Genomic DNA, 19988 nt, shown 5'->3' on the forward strand with positions numbered 1-19988 from the left:
GGCTGAAAAGCTTGGAAGATCCTACTCAAAACCGTAAAAATAAATGGAACATAGATATATAGGCAACAAAAGTATTGCATAATGCAAAATGATTTCATGCAATACTTCCAATGCTTTATATAAATATTAAAGCACCACCAGTTTATTACAAGACATTCTAACAATGCAAAAGATCCACAGCACAAGGGAAAATCAAATCAACATAGGGAGCATAATAATGATTGAAAACTAATTTTGCTATTTTCCAAAGCATAGGTAGTTAATTACTATAGCAAAAGGCCATAAGTGAAATTGCAAATGCACAACTCTATGGCATATACTACCCAAGTAACAGTCACAGTTGAAGGTAGAGGAATTAATAGAAAAAAGAATCAAAAAATCTCATTCACAATTGTTTTTCTAATTGGTTTTGTTACAACCTTTATTATGGAACTAATGGTGTATTACTTACAGCAGGTAGTAACGACTGCATGTTTTGATTAGAATCTGCTATTGTTGCCAAGTAAACCAAGTTTCTGTGCAGCATCTGTTGATATCTAAGAAATGGAAGAATACAGCTCATTTGAAAAATTAAGGAGAAATACTGTCCATACAAATCTTTCCATCAAATGTGAACATTAACAATAAACTCATGTGTAGTTTCATTAATGGGGTGTATGGGGTGTCCAGGGAGGGAAAGCATCTCTGCTGAAGGGGCTTGTCATTTCCATTCAGGGCAGCACAGTCATCTTTGGTCCCTACCAGACACTCAGCTCTCACCTGTGGCTCTAAGTAGCCATTTGCATGAAACAGCAACCAAATCCAGGCAAGGTAAACCAGGTGTGGGTAGCCAGTGGCCCAATATCCTGGGGAGATAGGGACATGCCTGTCCTAGCATGCAAAGTCAGCTCCAGTAGACTGGCAGATGAGATCTACAGTGAGATCCAACAGTAGGGAAGGCAGCATTACAGCACTCCGTGGAGAATGAAGGGCATCACAAGGCACAGCAGACGTTATAGCTAGCCACTGCAATGAAGGTGACCCCAGTTTGTGATGTTCATTCTTACCACTGGACCTGGACTCCTGAGCATGCGAGATTGGGACTGCCCCAGTGCAACAGCTTTTCTACTCTCCTGCATGGATTTCCTGTCATCCAGTTTCATTACTGAAGTCTGCACAAGCTATAATTAATAACTAAAATCTATAATAATAAATGAAAACAAAAACTCTGAAAAATGCTTTAAATTTGAAGTAAAAACAGGAAATGCTGTAAACAGTCAGCAGGTCAGGCAGCATCAATGGAAAGAGAAGTTCAAGTCCAACACCATTCATCAGAACTGAATTACCCAGAATTAAATTTCCAAGGCTTTCTACAGGCCTCCAAAGACAGAATAAATACAAGTCATTACTTCCTAACTTAAGCAGACATTATTAGTGGACTTCAGCTCATTTCGGAGTGTTTCTAAATGTGATGTAGTCTCATATTGATTACTTAACTATAAATATGTTCACAGAAATCAAAGAGTACCACACTGCAGGAAAATGGTTTAACCTGTATGCAATTTTAAAGAAACAGTATTTCAAAGTGCCTGACAGTCTATCAGAAATTTTGCCTCCTCACATTGGTGCAACATTCATTCATTTTAATAATTTTTGTTTTAGTCTTAAACTCCTCAAATGACATGAACAGTTACACAACTTGCAGGTCAAAATTAGGCACCCATGATACATTGTAGACAAATAATAGCAGCATTTACCACCATCTGCAAATTCGTGGTTTGGCAATTCCTCACTTTGTCATTACCAACAAACCATGGAAACAACCATGGTTCTAATAGTTGTGTAGAAATGCATGTTTGGTGCAGAAACAAGCACACTTAAAAATGAGGTGACATGCTGGTGAGGCAGCAATGCAGGACCAAGTTCCAGTGGTGGGAATATAGTTACAAGTTTAAGTGGTATTCATTTAAAACTGAGGTGCAGAGGAACTTCTCTCTGATGATGGTGAATCCCTGGATTCTTTATACAGGAAAGTTATGGGAGCAAATCATTGTGGCTATTCAAGGAAATCAATGTATTCTGTAAGATCAGGGACATAAAGTTTGTGGGCAGCTGGCGAAGAACAGATTAAGCCTGGGGCAGATTAAGCATAATCACATTAAACGGTGATAGGATTGAGGGGCTCTGACCTACTCTTATGATTAGGAATTCCTACGATTAGGAATGCCTACTGTTCCATGTCTAGACTGTACTTCAAGAAATCTGGGCACTTAACTGTTCTCCTCCTACCTGCATATAGGCAGAGGGTAAAGAACAAGGCTGCAGAGATAAGGACAACAAAGGGGTGGTTGAAGGAGGCTGAGGAGTGGCTACAGGATAACTTTGAGTTGGTAGACTGGTCCATGATCAAGAACTCATCAGAGGACCCGAACAAATACACCACGATTGTCATAGGCTTAGTAAAAACTGTTGTTGATGAGTGTGTCCCCACAAAATAATTCAGAGTCTTCTCTAACCAGAAGCCCTTGATGAACCATGACATCCGTAATCAGCTGAAGGCTAGGTCAGTGGCATTCAGGTCTGGGGATCAAGTTAAATACAAGGAGTCCAGTTATGTATGATCTCCAGAAAGCCACCTCATGTGTGGAGTGACAATTCTGGACCAAACCTGAATCACTGAAGGATGCTTGAGAGTTGTGGTAGTGCTCGAATACTATTATCTCTTACAAAGTGAAACCAAGTGACATAGGTAACAACAAGGCTTCATTCCCAGAAGAATTCAATGCTTTTTATGCTTGCTTTGATCATCAAACCATGGAGACACTTGCATGAATTCCCACAAACCCCATGACCCTGTGATTTCTGTCTCTGAGGTCGATGTGAATGCATCCGTCAGGAGTGTGAACCCACATAAAGTATTTGGCCCATGCAAGGTATCTGTGACCTGTGCTGATCAACAGACTGGAGTATTCACTAAAATCTTTAATATCTCACTTTGGAAGTCTGAGGTACCTACTTCAAGCAGGCTTCAATTATATTGGTACCCAAGATGAACAGGGTAACCTGCCTCAACAATTATTGTCCAGTAGCACTTACATCAACTGTGATGAAGTGCTTTGAGAGGGTGATGATGAAACATATCAACTCCTGCCTGAAAAGAGACTTGGATCCACTCCAATTTGCCTACTGTCATAACAGGTCAACAGTAGATGCTATTTCATTGACTCTTCACACAATCCTGGAACATCTGGACAGTGAAGATGCATACATCAGGATGTTCGTCATTGACTATAGCTCCGCATTTAATACTATCTTGCCTTCAAAACTAATCAATATGGTTCAAGTCCTACACCTCAATACCTCCTTATGCAACTGGATCCTCAGTTTTCTCACTTGCAGACCCCAGATAGTCAGATTGGCAACAACATCTCCTCCACAATCTCCCTCAGCAAAGGTGCACCACAAGGCTGTATGCTTAAACCCCTGCTCTACTCATTTTATGCTTAAAGACTGTGAGACTAACCATAGCTCCAATACCATACTCAAGTTTGCCGATGAAACCACAGCTGCTGGCAGAATCAAAGATGGTGACGAATCAGAATACAGCATGGAGACTGAAAATCAGGCTGAGTGGTGCCACAGAAAAAATCTCTCATGCAATGTCAGCAAGACCAAGGAGGTGATTATTGACTTCAGGAGAAGGAAACCAGAGGTCTATGAGTCAATCCTCATTGGGGAACCAGAAATGGAGAGGGTCAACAACTTTAAATTCCTTGGTGATTATCATTTCATAGGATCTGTCCTGGGTCCAACACATTAGTGCCATTACAAACAAAGCACAGCACCACCTTTACTTTCTTAGAAGTTTGTGAAGATTTAGCATGTCATCCAAAACTTTGACAATCTTCCATTGATCTGTAGTGCAGAGTATATTGACTGGCTGCATCACAGACAGGTATAGAAACATCAACGCCCTTGAATGGAAAATCCTACAAAAATTCGTGGATACAGCCCAGTCCATCACAAGTAAAGCCCTCCCCACCATTGAGCTCTTGTTCATGGAGCACTGTCACAGGAAAGCAGGGCCCCCCACAATCTAGGCCATGCTCTATCCTCACTGTTGCCTTCAGGTAAGAGGTACAGGAGCCTCAGGACCCATATCACCAGGTTCAGTTATTACCTGTCAACCATCAGCCTCTTGAATCAGAGAAAATAACTTCACTCACTCCATCACTGAACTGCACCCAGAACCTATGAACTCACTTTCAAGGACTCATCATCTCATGTTCTCAATATTTATTGTTTATTTGTTACTATTTTCTCTTTTTTTTTTATTTGCAGTTTTTTTTGCACATTGGTTTTTATCTGTCCTGTTGAGTGCGACCTTTCATTGATTCTGAAACAAGAGAAAATCTGCAGATGCTGGAAATCCAAGCAACACACACAAAAAACTGAAGGAACTCAGCAAGTTAGGCAGCGTCTATGGAAAAGAGTAAACAGTCGACGTTTCGGGCTGAGAGCCTTCATCAGACTGTCTGTCTGTCTAGGTACCATATCCGATGCAGACCTTGGTGACCATGGTTTTTCATGTAGATCTATCCCTCATTCTTTGGATGACTTCCATTTCCTCGACGTGTAGCCACCTGGCTAGGCTTTTGATGTACATAAGCCGAGGTCTTCCTCTGGGTTTGCTCCCCTCGATCTTTCCAAGAGTATGAGTTTTTCTATTTCATCTTTCCGCATGATATGTCCTAGGAATCTGAGTTGTCTTTCTCTTATTGTTGGTATGAGAGGTCGAACTGCTTGGGCTCTTCTGAGAGCTTCTTCATTTGATGTGTGTGTATGGTCCATGATATTTTTAACATTCTCCTGTAGAACCATAATTCAGCTGCTTCTAGTCTCTTTTCCATTGCTGGGGAAATGGTCCAGCATTCACTTCCATAAGTCAGGATAGAGTAAATGTAGCACTGCAGTATTCTGTTTTTAGTGTACGTGCTAATCTTTCTGTCTGTTAATAAGGTCTTCATTTTTTGGAAAGCTTCTTTCACTATTGCTATTCTGTATTTAATATCTGTGTCGCACCTGCCATCACTTGTTATTAGGCTGCCAAGATATCTGAATTTGTTGACTTGTTTGATGTTTGTATTTCCGATCTTGATCACACATTGTGGGATATTTGTCTTTCTGGAAATGACCATGCTTTCTGTCTTCTTGGTGTTGATTGAGAGGCCTCTGCGATTACTTTCTGCTGCCACTATAGTGAGTAGTTCTTGAAGTTTTGTTTCTGAGTCAGCTATTACCACGATGTCATCAGCATATCTGATGTTATTTATATTGTGACCTCCAATTGTGAATCCTTTGATGCCTTTGATACTTCTCAAGATATCTTGACTATACAGGTTGAATAAGTCTGGCGAAAAGACACAACCTTGCCTGACTCCTCTTATGATATTCACATACTCACTCACTTCTCCTTCTATTCTGATGGATGCTGTCTGGTCCCAGTATAAGTTTCTTAATAAACGTAATCTTTTCCATCTATGTCAAGATCTTGAAGCATTTCCAGAAGATCTTGGTGTCTGACAGTGTCAAAAGCTTTTGTATAGTCGATGAAACATAGGTAGATGTCTTTTTGCACTTGGATGGCTCATTCACAGATCATCCGTAGCATGAAAATTGCATTCTGGTTCCAATGTTTTCCACAAAGCTTCATCAGAACTGGAGCAAAAAGATGAGAAGTCAGAGCAAGAAAATGGGGGGAGAGGTGGGAGAGATGAAATAAAGTCGATTGGTGAAAGAAATCAAGGGCTGGAGAAGGGCGAATCTGATAGGAGAGGACAGAAGGCCATGGAGAAAGGGAAGGGGGAAGAGGACCAGAGTAAGGTGATGAACAGGCAAGGAGATAAGGTGAGAGAGGAAAATGAGAATGGGGACTGGTGAGGGGGGAGGCATTACTGGAAGTTTGAGAAATCGATGTTCATGCCATCAGGTTGGAGGCTATCCAGACAGAATAAAAGGTGTTGCTCCTCCAACCTGAGCGTGGCCTCATCGCAGCAACAAAGGAGGCCATGGACTGACACGACAGAATGGGAATGGGAAGTGGGACTAAAATGGGTGGTCACTGGGAGATCCTGCTTTTTCTGGCAGATGGAGCGTACGTGCTCCACAAAGTGGTCTCCCAATCTATGTCGGGTCTCATTAATACACAGGAGGCCACACTGGAAACACTGAACATTGTATATTACCCCAAAAGACTCACAGATGAAGTGACACATCACCTGGAAGGACTATTTGGGGTCCTGAATAGTAGTGAGGGAGGGGGTGTAGGGGCAGGTGTAGTACTTGTTCCTCTTGCAAGGATCAGTGCCAGGAGGGAGATCAGTGGGGAGGGACGAATGGACAAGAGAGTCACATAGGGAGCAATCCCTGTGGAAAGCAGAAAGTGGGGTAGGGGGGTAGGGAAAGATGAGCTTAGTGGTGGGATCGTTAGAGATGGAGGAAGTTACGGAGAATTACATATTGGATGTGGTGGCTGGTGCGGTGGTAGGTGAGGACAAGAAGAACCCTATCCCTGGTACGGTGGCAGAAGGATGGCATGAGGGCAGAACTGCGTGTAGTGGAAGAGATGTGGTTGAGGGCAGCACTGATGGTGGAGAAAGGGAATCATTTTCTTTGAAAAAGGAAGACATCTTCATAGTTCTGGAATGAAAAGCCTCATCCTGAAAGCAGGTGTGGCGGAGACAGAGGAATTGAGAGAAGGGGTTGGCATTTTTCCCAGTAACAGGGTGGGAAGTGGTATTCTCCAGGCAACTGTGAGAGTCAGTGAGTTTATAATAGACATCAGTAAATAAGTTGTCTCCAGAGATAGAGACAGAGAGCTTGAGAAAAGGGAGGAAGGTGTAGGAAATGGGCCAGGCAAATTGAAGGCAGGGTGGAAGTTGGAAGCAAAGTTGATGACGTCAATGAGCTCCTCATGGGTGCAGGAAGCAGCACCAATGCAGTCATTGATGTAGCGTGAGAAAGGTTGGGGAATGATCACAATATTGGCTCATTTGGACAAAAGAACATAATTCTACAGGTGATTTGGGAGTAACTCCTTTTAATATCAAAGTACTATTTCAGTGGCTATGCCATCCTGGTAAAAACTGATGTCAAAGGGCAATAAAGGGAAAATACTCTAGTTACACCTAGTTACATTGCAAGAGGTCAATCATCTTGGCCCTAGACAACACTGTATGAGTTCCTCTGTCATCTTCAGGTGCTTCATCCACTGTTATCCTTCCATTACAAGGTCAGAAATGGGATGTTCATTTTTAACTGAAAAGTATACAATTCCTTTTGCAACTTCTCAGTAAATAGTGCAGCTTCTGCCTGCAGACAGCAAAACCTGGAGCTGATGAGCAGCAAATAACATTTCTGCCACAAAGGTGCTAGGTAACAACTATCACTAAGGAGGAATTGTCGTCATTCAATGACTCAGTCCTCCACCATCAATTCCCTGGAGATCACCAGTGATCAGAAACTCAAGTGGACCAATCAGAGAAATATCACAGATCTCAGAGCAGATCAGGTGTTGGGTGACTCATTTCCTGACACATCAATGCTTTTCCATCATCAACATTCACAAATTCGGTGTGATGGAATATACTCTGCTTGGCTGAGTGAGTGCAGTGACAACAGTTCTCAAGAAGCTCAACACTATCCAGGATAATGAACCCCCCTCCCCCCACTTAAATGTTAACCCATTTGGCACACTTAAAATTAATTCCATCCAACTGATGCACAGAGGCTACAGAGCCTCTCTAAAAAAAAAATCTGGGCTTTTTTAGGGTTTTTTAGAGCCTCTCTAAAAACATCTGCAAAATGCACTGCAGTTACTCACCCAAATACTTGGATACACCTATTAAAAAAGGGGAAGAACAGAGTATAAATGGGAAAGCCAAAACCTCCAAGTTCCTCTCATCCTGACTAGGATATATCTTATTTTCCCTTCATCACCTGGAGTCTCAATCCTGGAAATCCCAGTACAAAAGCAGTATGGCAGTATCTTCACCAAAAGGTCCGTAATAATTACAAAGGCAGCTCACCAGAACCTTCTTAAGAACAATTAAGAATTGACAATAAATGCTGGCCTTGCTGCAATGCCCAAATCTTGAAAACAAATCTAAGAATAAGTATTGTCTCTGGAATGTACACCCAGAAACAACAGGCATACTATACCAAGACGAGAATGTTATTTCCAATTCTCATTCCCGTTCTGACATGTTGGTCCATGGCTTCCTCTTGTGCCATGATGAGGCCACCCTCGGGGTGAAGGGAGAAGACCTTATACTCTGTCCAGGTAGCCTCCAATCTAATGGCATGAATATCAATTTCTCCTTCCAGCAAAAATATCCCCCGTCCACTCCTGTCTTTCTCTATTCCCCACTCTCGCCTGCCTATCACTTCCCCCGGGTCCCCTCCTTCTTCGCTTTCTCCTATGGTCCACTCCCCTCTCCTATCAGATTCTTTCTTCTCCAGCCCTTGATTTTTCCCCACCCACCTGGCTTCATCTATCACCATCCAGCTAGCCTCCCTTCCCTTCCCCCACCTTTATATTGTGGCATCTTCTCCTTTTCTTTTCAGTCCTGAAGAAGGGTCTCCACCCAAAACATCCACTGTTTATATACATTTCCATAGATGCTGCCTGGCCTGCTGAGTTCCTCCAGCATTTTATGGGGGTTGTTTTGGATTTCCATCATCTGCAAACTTTCGCATGTTTAGAATAACTAATACTCTTAATAGTATTTAGCCTTTAAAGCTAGCACTTAAGAAAAATATAAAAAGTAGCATCTATCATTTGCCAATATTTTGCTTGAATAAAGCAGCTTACAGTGAATCATCTATTAGCTAACCAAGATGCTGACAAGAATAAACCTTCATAACAAAGAGTAATACAACTTCATTATTTATTTTATTGCCATCATCATAACTTATCCACAAAACTTCCATAACATACAAAGTATATTTCAGTAAGCTCAGTCCTTTAAGAAGGGTCCTTGGGAACATTTTCTAATACACCTTCTTCACTTACACTTTTCTTCCAATGGAAGATAAATGATCTTATCAAACAGAATGACTGTTAATGTTGGCAAGTCCAAATATTTATTCACAGACATTTTATTATTTTGCTTAAGGATGAGTCTGCTTCTTAATTAGAAACTAATTACTTCTATCCTCCTCTTATTCTAAAGTGATGTCCTTAGATTTTAACATTAAATTTATATCAGTAAAATGACTGTAATGATTTTCTTCCATGGAACTGCATTCCATGCCTGAGATCAGGTTAGTTTGTTGATTTCCCTTTTTATGTAAAGAACTACATTCATCAGATCTCACTGTTCAAAACAGTGGCATGGCATGAATTATCTTTAATGACAAATGAATTTTCATCACATAATTATCTTGTGTACGTTGATGCACATCCCAGGAGAAATAAACTCCAAATTGTGCAAAATAAGCAATACTAATTGCAGCGGATCCTCCTCAGTGACTCAGTGTCTATTAACTGGAAGTAGCTCACTGCCATCCTCTAACATGTCAGGAAGCAAGAACTTTAATGCTCCAAATACTGAGTAGAATGAAACATGTAAAATCAGAAAAGAGTCAATAAAATAGAACAGTAGACAAGGGAAAATTTTAAGAACATAGCATCATAAGCGAAATCTTAAACTATAGTCAGCTGCTAGATTTGTGCTTTAATTGATAATAGCAACATAGTAGATAATTTCTCCTTAAATTCAGAGTATATTGGTCAGGGCATGAAGGGATACAGGGAGAAGGCAGGAAACTGGGGCTAAGAGGGAAAATGGATCAGCTATGATGAAATGGTGGAGCAGACTCAATGGGACAAATGGCCTAATTCTGCTCCTATCTTATGCACTTATGGTTTAAATAGGAAGAGAAATTAAGTATGAGAAGGCATCAAAATCTATATTTAATTAATTATGCAGCTCATTGTATTTCTGTATCTAATTAATCACCAACTTTTTATCCAAAGGGGATCCAGAAGGCTATTTCTTAATACACTTCTTCCATTTAGTAAAATTAGTTAACTTATTAAATTTATAAACATTTCAAAATTATATTAACTTCTGAAGTCTTAATAACTTTCAACATTTCAGAACATGCAAAAATCATTGAATTTCATTCTGCCACACTCCTTTCATTTTAAAGCATCATAATTTTCCTTTGGATTTTACATTAATTTAAAATCACTTCAATCCATTCTTCATCAACTAAAAGCCTTTGACACAACTATTTCTAGATATTCCTACAAATAATATCAATAACTGGGAGGGAAAATATAATCATCTGTGCGAATTAAGTGCTGCAGCATGTGACAGATTTACTGCCTGAATTTCAAACTACCTTTCAATGTAAAGTACTTTATCTTGTAAGCTGGCTATGTACATATGAATTTACATTATATGTACATATACCCTGCCTCCCACAAATACCTGCACTTATACTACTTGAGTCAAACCTGAAATGAAGACTTGAGTCTCTAAAAATGTAGAATTCCTTAAAATTACAGAGTTGGCATCAGGCATTCTATAAGTCCAAGACATAAACTTCTGACCCGGAAATGGAACATGACAAATAAAATGAATGATCATGGGTTCCCAACCTGGTGACCACAGACCTCTCACATAAAAAAGGTTGGGAATCCCTGATATGGAGCAACAGAAGCTCCCACATTACTTCTCTTCCTCCTTTTTGCCCTGTCATCAGCTGGACCATTCTTGTAAATCTAATTGATGTTAATAATTGGATTTAGCAACCAAGTACTGTTTCCTGGAACAACTGTGTAATTATAGTTCCAATGCCATTTTTAAGTTTGCTGATAACACCACTGTTGTTGGCTAGATGAAAAGTGAGTACAAATCAGCATATGGCCTAGTCCATCACAGGTAAAACCCTCTGCACTATTGAGCATCTCTACAAGGAGCACTGTTGCGGGAAGCAGCATGCAGGACACCCACCATTCAGGACATGCTCTCTTCTTACTGTTCCCATCAGCATGGATGTACAGGAGCCTCAGCACCCACAAAACCAGATTCAGGGACTCCTATTACCCCTCAACCATCAGGCTCTTAAACCACAGTGGATAACTTCACTGACTCCCAACACTCAACTGATTCCACAACCTATAGACCCACTTTCAAGGACTCTACAATGCATGTTCTCAATACATATTACTGACATTATTATTTTTTCTCCACTTTTGCACAATATGTTGTATTTTACATGGGTTGTTTGTCTACCTTCGCTGTGTGCAGTTTTTCATAGATTATATTGTGTTTCTTTATATTTACTATGAATGCCTACAAGAAAACTAATCTCAGGTTCGTATGACAGTGAGGCCAAGTACAGCTCCAACACCATATACAAGTCTGCTGATGACACCACTGTTGTGGGCCATATCAAAGGCGGTGGTGAATCAGCAGACAGGACAGAGACTGAAAATTTGGCTGAGTGGTGTCAAAACAACGACCTCTCACTCAATGTCAATAAGATCAAGAAACTGATTGTAGACTTCAGGAAAGGGAAACCAGAGATCCATGAGCCAATACTGTACTCATTGGAGGATCAGAGGTGGAGAGGGTCAGTAACTTTAAATTCCTGGGTGCCACTATCTCAGAGGACCTGTCCTGGACCCACCATGACAGTGGCTCTACTTCCTTCAGAGTCTGCGGAGATTCAGCATGACATCAAAACCCTGACAAACTTCTATAGATATGTGGTGGAAAGTGTACTGACTGGCTACATTACAGCCTAGTATGGGACACCAAATGCTCTTGAGTGGAAAATCCTACAAAAGGTAGTGGATTTGGCCTAGTACATCATGGGCAAAGCCCTTCAAGCCATTGAGCACATCTATAACATCGTACTAAAGCAGCATCCATCATCAAAGATCCTCGCCACCCAGGCCATGCTCTCAGGACTCACACCACCAGATTCAAGAACAGTTACTACCTCTCAATCATCAGGCTCATAAAAAAGAGGATAACTACACTCAATAATTGAGATGTTCCCACACCAATGATCTCACTTTAAGGACTCTTTATCTTGTTTATATTTGTATTTGGGGAGTTTGTTGTCTTCTATGCTCTTGCTCTTCCATTAATCCTGCTTACAGTTACTATTCTATAGATTTGCTGAGTATGCCTGCAGGAAAAAGAATTTCAGGGCTCTATGTGGTGACATGTACAGTATGTACTCTGATAATAAATTTTACTTTGAACTTTGGAGAGTATATTGACTGGTTGTATGATGGCCTGGTATGGAAACACCAATGCCCTTGAACAGAAAAGCTTACAAACAGTAATGGATACAGAGCACCTTTGAGCACATTTACATGGAGTGCAGTTTCAGGAAAACAGTTTCCATCATCAAGGCCCCCACTATCCAGGCCATGCTCTCTTCTCACTGCTGCTATCAGGAAGGATACTTGGGTCCAAGTTCAGGAACAGATATTACCCCTCAACCATCAGGCTTTTGAACCAGAGGGGATAACTTTATTCATCTTCAGTCACCCCAAAACTGACTGTTCCCACAACCTATGGACACACTTTAATGGACTCTTCATCTCATTTATTTATTTATTATTTTTCCTTTTGTATTTGCACAGTTGTTTTTTTTTGCACACTGGTTGTTTATCTATCTTGTTGTGTGCAGTCTTTCATTGACTCCATTGTGTTTCTTTGTATTTAAAGGTTTCAAAGGTACATTTAATGTTAGAGAAATGTATACAGTATACATCCTGAAATACTTTTTCTTCGCAACCATCCATGAAAACAGAGTGTCCCCAAAGGGTGAATGACAGTTAAATATTAGAACCCCAAAGCCCCCCCAGCTCCCCCCCGACGCATAAGCAGCAGCAAAGCTTGTGAATACCCGCAAGGAAATGAATCTCAGGATTGTATATGATGATGTATATGTATTTTAATAATAAATTTACTGTGAACTTTGAACTCAAAACACCATCAACTGCTCTAGAAGACACGGATGTGCTCCCTTAGCATTATGCATTGATGCTTTCATAACAATAACTAAAATGATAAACCATTCTACTGAAACTATTATAACACTTTAAAAAGTAAGCTTTAAGCAATAAATATTCATCCATACTTTCCTTCCTCATTAAATATTTAGACTCTGGTAATTGACCCATAGAATATGCTTAACGCTCAAGAAGTAATTCCTTTTTGAAGGATCTATTCCCTAATAAACACTCTTCTAGCTATCATTTCATAAATTCCCACTTCCCGGTTTATTTTAAGGAAAGAAAAGAAAACCAGATTACTAAAGAGACAAAATTATATCCAAGACACTAAACAGTGATAATAGTAATTACTATAATGGGAGACAAAAGAACATCAGTAAGATGGAATGCAGGACAGAAAAATCAAGCACTGAGACATTCAATGTGAGCAATCAAAACACAAGCAAAAAAAAAATTAATTGATTCAGATGAGTAAAATAATTTGTTAGAGTAGCCAGATAGATACCACTTACTCTGCTGCAACAATCTAGGAATTGGGCATTACATTAAAAATGGTGCCATTGTCAAGGATGATGTCAAAAGTTAGATTATGCACAAAAGATAACGGGTCCTTGCTGCCAAAGATCTGTGAAGTTGAGGGTCAATTCAAAAATTTAAGGGTATTAACAAATTATGAAATCAAGGCAAGTAAATGAAATTAAGATAGCAACCAGCCATGATCTAAGTTAATGTAGAACAAACGTCCAGTGGTTGACTATGCTATTCCAACCCGCATTCAAAATAATAATGGTTATACTTGTAAAGTTTTATACATCTAAAATGATCCTATAAAGTCTTCTTTAGGAATAGTGATAGGGACGAATATGCACAGCTGAGTTCTGCAAAGATTGGTACTAAACCCGCAGCTTTTTATTGACATATACAATAATTTGGACTTGGGTCTACAGGCCACAATTTCCAAATTACATAAAACTTAGAAGCATAGTTAACTGTTACAAGTATAGCACAAATACAAGAGATTCTCTAAATGCTGGAGGTCCAAGGTAACACACAGAAAATGTTCAAGTAACTCAGCAGGTCAGGCAGTATCTATGGAAAGGAACAGAGTCGTTATTTTGGGTCAAGACCCTTCATCAGGACTGATGGAGGAGAGCAACACATTTCATGAATATATCATAGATGGTAGAAAGGAAGGAGAGCTGGTAGATAAAATTTAATGCTGAAAAAATGAGAACTACTCTGATAGGAATGATAGAAATATGACATATAAACTAGATAACACAATTGTAAAAGGGATACAGATGTGGTGATGTACATGCATGATTTTGATGGAAGTGACAGTGGAGGTTAAGAAAATTGTTGAGAAAAGCCTTGAGGATCCTGGGCTTTATAAGCAGAGGCAAAGAACAAAAAAGCTAAGTATTTGATCACAACTAAAATTTTGTGTCACATTCCAGGTATCACTCTATCACTTAAAGAAGTTTCAAAGGTGTTTAACAAAATGATTACATGGATGAGGGACTTTCATTATGTGATGATAATGGTCTTTCCGGGACGGGGTGGCCACAAGGAAACCAAAAAACCTGGAAAATGAAAATGCATATGTCACAAAGCTTGTCATTGACTACAGCTCAGCATTCAACACCATCACCCCATCAAAATTCATCACTAAGACCAGGGTCTCAGTACCTTCTGTCCAACTAGATCCTTCATTCCTTCACTTGCAGACCACAGTTAGTATGGATTGGCTCCAACATCACCTCCACACTCATCATCAACACAGGTGCGCCACAGGGCTGTTTTACTCATTTGATGCCTATCATTATGTGGCTCCAATGCCATATTTGAGTTTGCTGATGACACTACTGTTGTTGGCTAAATCAAAGGTGGTGATGAGTCAGCATGTAGTAGGAAGACTGAAAATCTGGCTGTGTAGTTCCACAACAACAACCTCTTACTCAATGTCTCCAGGAGGAGTAAACCAGAGGTCCATGAGCCAGTCCTCATCGGAACATCAGAAGTGGAGAGGGTCAACAACTTTAAATTCCTTGGTGTTATAATTTCGGAGGGTGTGCCCTGGGCCCAGTACGCATACAATTACGAAGAAAGCAAGGTAGCACCTCTGTTTGTGAAGATTCAGCATGACATCTAAAAGTTGCCAAACTTCTGTAGGTGTGTAGTCAAGAGTATATTGACTGGGTGCATCATAGCCTGGTATGGAAACACCAATGCCTTTGAATGGAAATTCCTACAAAAAGTCATGGGTATAGCCCAGTCCATGACAGGCAAAGCCCCCCGCACCCCAGCATTGAGCATATCTACACCAAGCGTTATTGCAGAAAAGCAGCATCCATCATCAGAAACCACCCCACCACCACCACCACCCGGATCATGCTCTCTTCTCACTGTTGCCATCAGGAAAAAGGGACACAAGCCTCAGTATTTACACCACCAGGTTCAGGAACAGTTATACCCTCAATCATTTGGCTCTTGAACTAAAGGGATAATTAGTGTGGTCTTTCACTAATTCTGTTGTGGTTATTATTCTATTATGGATTTATTGAGTATGGCCTCAAGAAAATGAATATTAGGTGATATATATGTACTTTGATAATAAGTTTACTTTGAACTTTGTCAATGTGGAGCAGGGAGCGATTCTGCAAATCTGTCAGGAGCAAAGAATGTTTGGAATGAGGAGGGTGGAGTGTCAATGGAGGGGAATGGGACAGGTAGCAGAGAAGGACTGCCAGGAGTGGTAGGGAAGGTGGCAGGGGTGCTAACACACCCAGTCCTGAGACACCAAATTGATTCCAAACAATTTGTTTACTGATCATTACAGAATATCCTTCCCGCTCCCTCCCCTCTCCCTACCCCTTTTCCCAATCATGATTCCCCACTCTTAGTCCACAACAGAGATCCATATCAGAATCAAGTTTATCATCACTTACATATGTCAGGAAATTTGTTTTTTTTTTGCAGCAGTACAGTGCAATACCTAAAATTACTACTGTATACTACATTGCAAAAATCTTATATGTGCCTAAGACTTTTGCACAGTACTGTACATGGTAACATATACATACTTCAACAATAAATTTACTTTGAATTTTTGTTACAGTTATTCAAAGAATATCTGTATCAAAAGGGTACAATTTAATTAGATAGAAAGAAAGTGTTTCCATTGGTGTTGAGATCTATAGCTTGGAGAGACAGACTAAAGACTAAAGCACAAAATCCAGAAGAGACATAAGGAAAATATTATTTTTGGATTGGGTTTAGAATACACTGCTAGGAATAGGAGTGGAGGAGATTCAATTAATAATGGCACTCTTTTAGAGTGTGCTTGGTGGAGTATAATGATCAATTAACTATATTTTATTTAAATTGGAGAGAGAACAAAGATTTCTGCTGCTTCATTTCTGCCCAGTGCAAGTTGTAATCTGCTTCCTTTTACCACAGAATTTTTTATTTTATTTTCAACCTAAAGAGTTTTGCAATACAAAAAGTTGACTTTAGAGTACTTTCCATATATTTACAAAAGGCTGCAGCGGACCATGCAGGTCTTATGCTGGTAACCAAATATCTACAGAATTGTAGAGTCAGCAAATGATTAAATTCAAACTTTATTCTACAGGGATAGAACATATAGTATAAAACATATACTTTGTTGGGGTGGGGACAGGGAGGTACAGTATTGCAAGTCAATTATGGGATTTCGCAGCACCACAAACCATCAAAGTCAACCATTCATACAATTAGCAACACCATCTAAGACTACTCATTAGATTTTCTGAAAAAGTATAATCTTAAGAGTTTTTTTAGTGGTAAGCTTTCCTACAGCTACCTGAACATCTGATTACCACAGCAGCCCCATCCTCCACAGATAGTAATATTTCTACAAAAAAGTTTTAACATTTAAAAACATTGAATATTAATTAATTAATTGAATATATTAATTAAATCATTAACAATACTGTTACATCTGGAAGAAACTTTTAGATTTGAGTAACACCAGATCTTTCACTGCTGTTACAATTCTAATCTCATTAGCTACAAACACAACCAGATATCTGACTACTTATGTTGGATAAAGATTGCCAAATCAGAACTGTGGTAGTTCACAGTTATCTTAATGATACCTCAGGAGTGAGAATTAAACTAGCCCCAACCAATAAATGTCAACTTTAAGAACGTGGCTAATTTAATGCTACTACAATGTTGTCAGACACAGAAAACATTTCCAAGCAACTTCACTTCAATCCCACCACCTCCCCAGCATTAAAAAATCAAGCCTTTCATATTCCAGATGCAGTGATATTTACTTCTCTTCTGGTAGATAGGATGTTAAATGAGACTTTGGCATTTTCACTTAAAACAATGTTCAAAGTGACAACAAACTTACTGAGAACACTCTGCAGTTTTGCCTTTACTCTGGTAATCCATGATACACTGTATCAAATGATTGTTTTCATCCAACATCTAAAATCAGAAATAATTAAAAATATTTCAGTTATATAGAAGAAACAGAAACCAAATCTTACAATATAGTATAATTTAGTACTATTCACATTTAATTATACTCAAATGGGGTGCAGTTCTGATGGATTATTAAAACAATACTCATGGTAAACAAATATGTTTACAGATCAGCCTCCAAATTATTACCTGCTTTACAATTGTAGTTCAGTGTAATTGTTAAAAGTATTTGAAGTCCCTTATATTAAAATATCTGTTTTGCTGACCAAATGCAAAGATGAAAAACAGCTTCAACCTCCATACTGATGGAAATACAGAGCTTCGAAATAGGTTTCTAATTAGGAGCTTAAAAGTTATATTTGATCTACAAAGGAAACCAGTTTTCTGTTGACAGCTGAGACAACCTTCTGTTGATCACTTGAGAGCAACTTATTTATCAGACATACCAAAAATATATAACGCTCCATATCAAATTCCAGAGAAATGAAGGGTTAGGGCTATTTCTGGAAAAAAAAACAGTATTCTTTGATCATCTGGTCTAACTATCAATTCTTTAAAATGGAAGAATGAGATTCTTCTCTTCTGTCATTCTACGAACAACAACACACTACCCTTCAGTCAGCCTGGCAATGGAATTAGTGAAGACTCAGCCAACTTAGTTTTTACCGGGAGATGGAACCAAGTGACATATGTATTTAGAGGCAACCAATTACTGAAAATTCCACCAACCAAATCAAAATGTTTAGAAGGTATATTCTAGCTAACTATTCAGTACTTTCATGAGTCTCTAGCTGAATGTACTCCTGTGCCCAACCAATACATTATGTAGTGGATGGGAGACATTGTCCAAGATGGCATGCAACTTGGACAGCATCCTCTTTTCAGACACGATGCTGAGGATGTTCTACGAGTCTGTGGTGGCCAGTGCTATCATGTTTGCTATTGTGTGCCGGGGCAGCAGGCTGAGGTAGCAGACACCAACAGAATCAACAAACTCATTCATAAGGCCAGTGATGTTATGGGGATGCAAATGGACTCTCTGACGGTGGTGTCTGAAAAGAGGATGCTGTCCAAGTTGCATGCCATCTTGGACAATGTCTCCCATCCACTACATAATGTACTGGTTGGGCACATTCAGCCAGAGACTCATTCCACCGAGATGCAACACTGAGCGTCATAGGAAGTCATTCCTGCCTGTGGCTATCAAACTTTACAACTCCTCCCTTGGAGGGTCAGACACCCTGAGCCAATAGGCTGGTTCTGGACTTATTTCCGTCTGGCATAATTTACATATTATTATTTAATAATTTATGGTTTTATATTGATATATTTATACTCTATTCTTGGTCGGTGCAACTGTAATGAAACCCAATTTTCCTCGGGATCAATAAAGTATGTCTATCTATCTATCTAACTAATCAACATTAGATCTTTTAAAATTTGCTGGTTCCATCCATCATTTCTTTATTTGAGAATTAGATAACCCTAAAATTAATTATTTGGTCCATTGGCACAAATGCAAAATCAGATTGTTCCACAATGAAATCCTCTATTCTCAATGGACACATTTTCAGAATCTGGAGAACTAGACCATGAAGATCTTGAGATACAATAGCTGCACATGGGATGGAATTAGGAAGGGAAGAGAAAATTAAGAATCTATGTAAAACTAATAACTCATTCCGTTTTATACATGTATAAATCATAAAACTTTACTATTTGTTTTGACTTTCAACTTCTCAATTCAACAGGAAACCTTTGCCTACTATTCTTCAAATAGTTGCCGGTAATACTAACTTTATATCTCATCTTAAAATAGAAAATTAAATAGACTATTGGCCTGATATTTCAAAATGACTAACTTTTTTTCTGAAATTATTTGCAATTAGCCTCTTTAAAACTTCCACTATTTATTTGTCATTTCTTCCAGGAAAAGCAAGATGGCAGAAAGCTACAGAAAGAGGGAGCGAAATCATGCAAAATATTAACACTGCTGGTTACTTGGCTAAATCCTGGCACATATAACACGAAGGCAGATGAGCATCCTATCTAATTTGCCGTTTGAGCTCTTTGTGCTCCGCTATGCCGAAGGCGCGCGCGATACACCGAAAATAATCAGTTCGATCCTGATAAATAACGAGATATCGATCTGGTTAACCGGCTGCACACATCAGAGGGAAATCCGCGCTGAGATATGATTGCAGCGCAGTTAGCATGAGCGAGGGTGTTCTCATCGGCAGTGACAGAGACAGATGCGAAGTGGTGGGTGTTTAGCAACAATGCTCCCTCTCCATCGGATGGCAGCACGATGGTTTGCTGAGCGGGATGCTGATGAGGTGTTGATCGCTGTCTGCACTGACACCTTTTCTTCGCCATTATTAATCCGCGAAACTGCCATCATTTTCCCACCAACACGGCATCGCCCTCCCCTCCCAAGCCCTCACGGCCCTCCACTCCACTCCACTCACCTATTCCGGCTCCTTCG

General features: G+C 39.6%; 1 protein-coding gene across 1 annotated transcript in view; it reads right to left on the minus strand.

The window, feature by feature from the left end:
- LOC140187305 (calcium-responsive transactivator-like) overlaps positions 1-19988 on the minus strand; it is a 107842-nt gene that overhangs the window by 86016 nt on the left and 1838 nt on the right. The window contains exons 2-3 of the mRNA XM_072242474.1: positions 17430-17506; positions 452-536 (exon numbers count right to left, since the gene is read on the minus strand). Coding sequence (XP_072098575.1) covers positions 452-536; positions 17430-17506 — 162 coding nt within the window. The remainder of the gene's footprint in view (positions 1-451; positions 537-17429; positions 17507-19988) is intronic.

This window comes from Mobula birostris, chromosome 2 (assembly GCF_030028105.1).
Source record: "Mobula birostris isolate sMobBir1 chromosome 2, sMobBir1.hap1, whole genome shotgun sequence".
Taxonomy (NCBI): domain Eukaryota; kingdom Metazoa; phylum Chordata; class Chondrichthyes; order Myliobatiformes; family Myliobatidae; genus Mobula; species Mobula birostris.